A 6,501-nucleotide genomic window follows, 5' to 3' on the forward strand; every position below is an offset into this window, starting at 1 on the left:
ACTGCCAATATTTGAACACACACAAGTCCCAGCTACAATAGCAACAGCTGTAAACCTTCGCCCTTCCTGACCCGGCATCTCTTGACTCTGAGCCACGGGAAAAGCAAAAGCGGCAACCTGAGGAGTCTTTTCTGGGCGATGGAGAAGTGCGGCGATGTAAGTTGTGCTATACGAAAAAGGTACGGGTGATAAACAGAAACGAAAAATAAATGTTCTCCTGCGCTGACTGCTATAGTAACAGAAAGTTCACGAATACGAATCGCAATGGTGTAGAATTCCAGGGTCCTGGTGAGAGATGTCGCAGCTGGTCTCGGACGTGCCGGCGGAGACTACGATACCGGCAGCGCTGCCCTCAAAGCAAACAAATCGAATCCAGGGGAGTATTTGGAAGATTCGATCAAATATTCCAAATCTGACCCTCTACGTTCTCCACGGTTACATTTCCAATCTCCCATCAGACCTCGTCTCCCCCACCTATCGTCGCCCCTAGATTCACCGCACCATATCTGACCCAGGTTTTGTGGCATTGTATCATATCCAGTATTTCCGTCGCCATCGAAACGCTCAAGCTCACTTCCCGTCACCGTAGTCTTCGCCGTCCTGCTCTTACTCCATTGCTTGAATACGCCAGCTTCAGTTGTCTTCCTAGGTACGCTCAAGGATATCGATATCTTCTGCTGCTCATCCAACGGCGGGTTGCAGCTGCACCAACGGTCCAAGTAGTCTGACAGTCCAATCTTGGCATCCCTCACCCACACAAGCTACTCCTTCGATGTCCAGTTCACCTCCAGATAGTTCATGCCAAGTGTTGCATGAAGGATGGTGGATGCAGCAAACAACGGTGAGTCTCCAAGCTTGGTGTAGTACTCATTCAATTTCTGCCAGGCAGTTTTGATGGACGGTCTTAAATAGTGTCGGTGATCCTTTCATGTCATCGGTTCCCGATGGTCCTGATCGGTTGCCCGATCCATCACCGCATCGTCTCGAGCTTCGATCCAGCAAGGGGCCTGCTGCCTAGACCTTTGCGGATGGCTGTCCGTCTCGCAATCCCTGAATCGAGCAGGAAGCTGCCGGTTACGGTCTGGTCGCCCTCGAGCCAGCTTGACCTGCGAGTTGGTGTCCTCTCCCACGAGCCCGTCGGGGTCAACATGATAGGACAGCTTCCGATCCTCCAGGTGTTCCATCATGTATTCCATACCCGCCATCACTTCCCAGAGCCGCCTGTTACCTCCTTCGCTGCCTCAGCCCTGCATTCTCATAGTCTGCAGATAGAATGGCTCAAGAACAAGTTTAACTTCTGCCAACAGTCTCCAGTCATCTCCCTGCAGCATGTCGACCTCCGGTAGCCATTTCTCCACGTCCGGGTGGACTGGGAACGCCCTGATGTCCTCCTACTTGACAAGCGCCTCGAGATATCATGGGGTAAGTGGAGTTCCATCTTGTATCTCCACTTACCCCATCTTGTATCGTCATTCATTACAACCTCGACCTCCGTCGTTGACTCACTTGCCAAGAGATATTCTTTTGATTCGTCGTTCTCGCGTGTAATCCTTTTGGAAAGCTCTGAGGGGAAGACCTGATGAACTTGACGATATTTTGGAGCTTTCCCACCAACCCTTTCTTTCTCCAGTGTCATAGAACATCCTCCCACCGGCCGAGAAGGTCAAATACCTGCGATTCAGCCTCGAAGGCCTCGGAATCTTCGCCGTAGAGAAAGGCGTGAGCAACCAGGTTCAGGATATGCCCATAGAAGTGCATGCGTCTGGCCCGAACGTCCGCCAGACTCATCCCTGCGTCGAGATCTCCGTAGAAGTTCATGAGACAGCTGTCGTTTGGAGATGCGTTGTCCGAGATCACGGTTCCGACTCGGTCCTCTATCTTCCATTCTCGGACAACTTGCTCGAGCGTAACCGCAAGACCTTCTCCGCCATGACACCCAAGCTGGCGACGGAGTGCCAATGGACGCGACTGGTGCTTGCCCCGCCGGTCAAGAAAATGAGCAGTGACTGCCATGACAGCATGCCGATTAGGTGATGTTCATAGGTCGAACCCCAGGTGGATTTCAGTGAGGGCATCGCAGAGCTCCTGCTTGATCTCATCTTTCTTAGACTTGTACGTGCCATCCAGCAAACGGCCCATCGGTTACTGGCTCCATGGTATCTGGTCAAATAGGTAAGGGTCGAGCTGCCAAGCAAGCTGCTGAAAGAATGTATCGCTGAAGAAGGAGAAAGGAATATTGGTGTCAATCAGAAGTCCCAGGCTCAATTCTCGAATCGTCTTGACTCTGGCGCGTGGCACAGTGCTATACTACAAGCGTCGTCGCTTGGCCCGTTCAGATCCGTCGGTTGACGGATCTGGACCAGCTGCTTGACTGCTCTCAAATGGCCCGTGGGACCTGCATTGGTCAATGATGCTCGAGCCCGCGACGTCACACTCACATTCACATACTTGCGGAGTGTTCGGCTACTGAACTCGTAGCGGCGGCGGCGAAGAACTCGGGCTGGCCCTTCGCGTCGCACAAATGACAGGCCCAATAAGGGCTCAGCGGACTGTCAATAGCATCAATCTCAACAAGAAAAAGTCGATGGTGCTTGATCCAGCTCTTCCGACCCTTTCAGCCCTTCCTGGAGATGGACTCTTCCAAGACATATTGTTTGTTCCTCCACACTGCTCGCGGAAGATGTGCAAAGGGTGGTCAGGTACTACTGTCTGTATCGTCAGTTCAAATTGGCTTGTCAGATTCGTGGGCGGTCAGAGAAAAGAAAGGCAGAGGGTGGAGGCAAAGGAAGCATCATGTCGTTGGATTCCATCAGGTTAGGTGTCGATCCGTGGGGAACGATACGCGTTGAAGGGTAAACAAACTAGCACTGACGTGATTTGATGCCGTTGGGACTGGACGTGAAGGTTAAGAAGCTACTTTCTCTCCAACCAGTCTAACGCCAGTACTGGGGTAGCCCAGTAGCAAACGGCCTGATGGGTTAATTTGATTGGCTGGGGTTACCCACAAGCCAGGTTCCGGGTAAGTTGTGAAAATGCAACCGACAGTTTGACAGCATGAACGCCGGATAATATATCGTGTATCAAATATATCAAATGTTATTTTAGATTGCAGAACTTTCATTTATTTGATTGATTTGTTTGGTAGTTTGTTTGATTGGATTTGATTTGGGGGCTAGGCTGGATACCGGAGCGCCTGGCAAGGACGGCTGGACCTGAATTTACTTACGTTTGCTTGCACCTTGCAGGTGAGTTGTGCAGTTTGGACAACAAAGTCATGACTGACGAAATGGACTCTCCGCAAGTAGAATTGGTACCAAAATACGAGTACCGACAATGCAGATAGCCTTCCAAGGCTCGGGCATCCTTTCCTCCTTAGAATCATGCCTGCGACTACGTAAGCGAACGCAAGGTCTACTTCTTCCCTTCACTTTGCGCTTCTGTACTGGCGGCTTGATTTACTCCTTCTTGTTCAAAAGCTTGTCGTTAGCCCACTGAACCTTTGCTTTCGGGCTTCAGAAGTCCTTGCTGGCCTCTTCTTTTTTAGCTGTTTGCGCTCAGCCTTGACCTTGGCGTTCAAAAGACCAGTCCAAAACAGCAGAGAAGAAAGCCCAAGAACATGAAACGGAAGAAATGAGCAGAGAAAAACAAAAAAGAGTTGAAGAGGGGCACTTCGGGACCACCAAGGCAAAAAGGCTCAAGTGAGTGAGAACAGGAAAGGCATCGAGATTTCAAGATTGAATGGAATATGGGACAAAACAAGTCAGGGAGAACAAAGAGCCTCCTCGAAAGGAGAATTTAGCAGGGCGAAATAAGTTCATAGCAGAATTGCCCAAAAGCCTGGAGATTATGCCTGTCCTGCGACATGTGATAGAAGCTTTGGCTCACTTCGCAAGGCTACAGCCTTGATTCCTATTCCAGCACAGCACGCCGTGTCCATCAAGCAATATTGAGTTGCATCTTCCAGACTCATCGAGCCCCCTGACTGGAGCGTACTCGGGACAGCCGTGGTTGGTACATTGGTTATTCAGTCAATAACGGAACCACACAACAGACAGTGAGCATTCTCAGTCCAGGACTTATCACCACCTATTACGTTCTCGCGCACGTCGCGAATCTCCCATGCTGTGAGGCCGTCTTTCATGAGGGTGGCCTCGAAAAGCCCCTCGTATGGTTTAAAGCCTGCGGTCTTCTTGCGCCCCTTCTTATTACCCTTCTTGGCAGATTGGTTGGCTGGAGCGGTAGCGATAGCTTCGAATGACGTCCGTCCACGCACAAGAGTACCTGTCTCACGATGGCTTTCGCGAGCAGCCTTCTTGAAGCGTAAGCCATCGTTCGTTTCGCCGGAACGGACATCGATCATTGGCTGAGTCTCTTTCTCCTCGGTATTAGCAGGCGATAGAGGATGGGTGGGTTCGGGCTCCTGCTCCTTGCCAGCCAACTGTTCGCTTACATTGGCCTTATCTATGCCCAGTCGCTCATGGACTTGTATGAGAATCTTGTGGGTTATACATTCCTCATGCAACGACTTCCCGCATTCCGAATTTGTGCATTCTAGCACGATTTTGTCGGGGTTTGCAGGCTCTTGGCATTCGCAAATGAGTTCGACAGACTTTGTGGATATTAGCCCTTGTGATAAAGAAAGAGACACAATGAGACACACCGAAAGTTGCAAGTTACGGCAGTCGAACGCTTGGCGCCAATAAAACCCCTTTGGGATTTTCTTGATATCGGACTCAATCCATTGATGGACGGTGGCGAGCCCTGTAACACTGACAACATTGATAATATCCACTAGAAAAGGAAGGATCGGTTAGTCGCATTGCAGTATAATGTCGGTCACCATTCTGGAGCATACTGTGGTTGGAAGCGATCAGTTCGTTGACGCCATGGTACGGCTGGCGACCTTGAACCTTCTTCTTGCCGTCAAAGGTGTCCACAGGGAGTTCGTCGGGCCAGTACATCCAGTAGACGCGTGCATAGACGTGATGCTCATCAGAAGCACGGATCTCAAGGATGCGCGCTACCCACTCATCTTTATTCTCGCAAATCTCCTTGCAATTATCTTGAGCTTTTTGTTTTTCAATTGATAGCTCGTTGGCAACATGCACGAAATCTTCGCTATAGTATTTGTTTCCGTTGACTGCCAAGAGTTAGCCATAAGCTCCTACCAATTTGGGAGGATGTCGAGATTCCATCGGATACTCACGGACAAAGCTATTGTAGCGCGTCATATTCCGCCACCGTTTTTCGGGTTCAACGGTGTATTTTAGGTCCATATTTTCGTACGTTTTGAAGCTGCCCTTTGGGTTGAAAGGAGAGATTTGAGACTGAGCCCGGTTGTTCTCATCTTGACCATCGTACTTCCGCTTCTTGTTTTTGTGGCCTTTCTGGTGAGCGGGCGAATCACCAGTCTTATAAGAGACAGTAAAAGGGAATTCAGCGCAGTTATCCTCCCCGACAGATAGCGATCTCTTACGCTTGCTCATTGTGGTGTTTTGATGCAGTTCACCCGTGTGTATGACCGCGTTGAGAATGAATAGAAGGATAGGGTTTGCGGAGAAAAAATAATCTTCGTGGAGAAGCGGCGGGGAAAAGGGAGGCGAAAATGTGAGAAATGAAAGGAAATCAGATGCAAGTGATGTTGTGATGATGAGATTTGTGCTAGCTGAGCCTCATTGGTCCTTGAGTAATAATTTGAGGCGCGCGCCTGTCGTCGCGTGCGCGATTTCCCTTACGCTATCGAATTTGTCGTCTATTGGCCGAGAGTGAGCGGAAAGTGGAGTAGCTTCCGCTGAAGCGTAGAAATCGTCGAAATGTCATGAATACACTCTAAGTCACGGGACCGGGTTCCCGTCACCCCGGGTTCCCGTCACCCCGGGTTCCCGTCACCCCGCTTTAAGCCTCAACACCATAACCTCGATATCTTCAACTATATAGAAATCAATAGAAATAAGCTTAATTTTAATCTAATTTCTTTATACTAATAAAAGAAGCTTATATTTATTAAAAAAATAACCTAGTTAACTTTATTTCCCTGTTGTATTTACTACAATAGTGTCCCTTGCTTCATAGACCTCCTTTAAGCTATATACCTTCTGATTTGGATCTAATGTAAGCTTCCTTCTCTTTGAGACCTCTGATTGGTTGATTTTCTCGCTTAATATCCTATTTTCATCTGATATTAAAGCTAATTCAACAGCCCGTTCATCAAGTCCCTTTCCAATCGTCTGAAACAAGTGCCTCTTTGTTGGTGTAAGTGCCTTATTGCCTAATTCGGCTCTTGCAAGCTGCATAACATCAGATAGCTTATGTGGTGTTTTAAGATAAGGTAATTGAAAGCTTGTATTAGCTGGTGGTGTAGTCGGATTGCCTGATTCGGCAGCTTGAGCCTCATTTTCATCCGGTATTACATATTTACTTGATAACGGTCTCATAACATTAATAGGCCACAAGCCTGATGCAAGCCAGCCGGCCCGGATCTTCTCTTCGGTAAAGGCAGCG

The 6,501-nt window shown here is 49.1% G+C and overlaps 2 protein-coding genes across 2 annotated transcripts; both read right to left on the minus strand.

The window, feature by feature from the left end:
- Positions 1 to 974: 974 nt before the first annotated feature.
- Positions 975 to 1,205, minus strand: FOIG_16726 (uncharacterized protein; the record flags this gene model as incomplete). The annotated part of the gene is made up of 1 exon (XM_031218201.1): positions 975 to 1,205. A coding segment is annotated over one exon (231 nt), but the record flags the coding sequence as incomplete, so codon positions are not given.
- A 2,819-nt stretch (positions 1,206 to 4,024) lies between these two features.
- FOIG_16727 (uncharacterized protein) lies at positions 4,025 to 5,486 on the minus strand (the record flags this gene model as incomplete). Its single annotated transcript, XM_031218202.1, has 4 exons — positions 4,025 to 4,609; positions 4,661 to 4,791; positions 4,856 to 5,140; positions 5,207 to 5,486. The coding sequence occupies 4 exons, from the start codon at positions 5,484 to 5,486 to the stop codon at positions 4,025 to 4,027; spliced, it is 1,281 nt and encodes a 426-aa protein (XP_031052085.1).
- Between the last annotated feature and the right edge of the window lie 1,015 nt (positions 5,487 to 6,501).

This window comes from Fusarium odoratissimum (assembly GCF_000260195.1).
Source record: "Fusarium odoratissimum NRRL 54006 unplaced genomic scaffold supercont1.137, whole genome shotgun sequence".
Classification (NCBI taxonomy): domain Eukaryota; kingdom Fungi; phylum Ascomycota; class Sordariomycetes; order Hypocreales; family Nectriaceae; genus Fusarium; species Fusarium odoratissimum.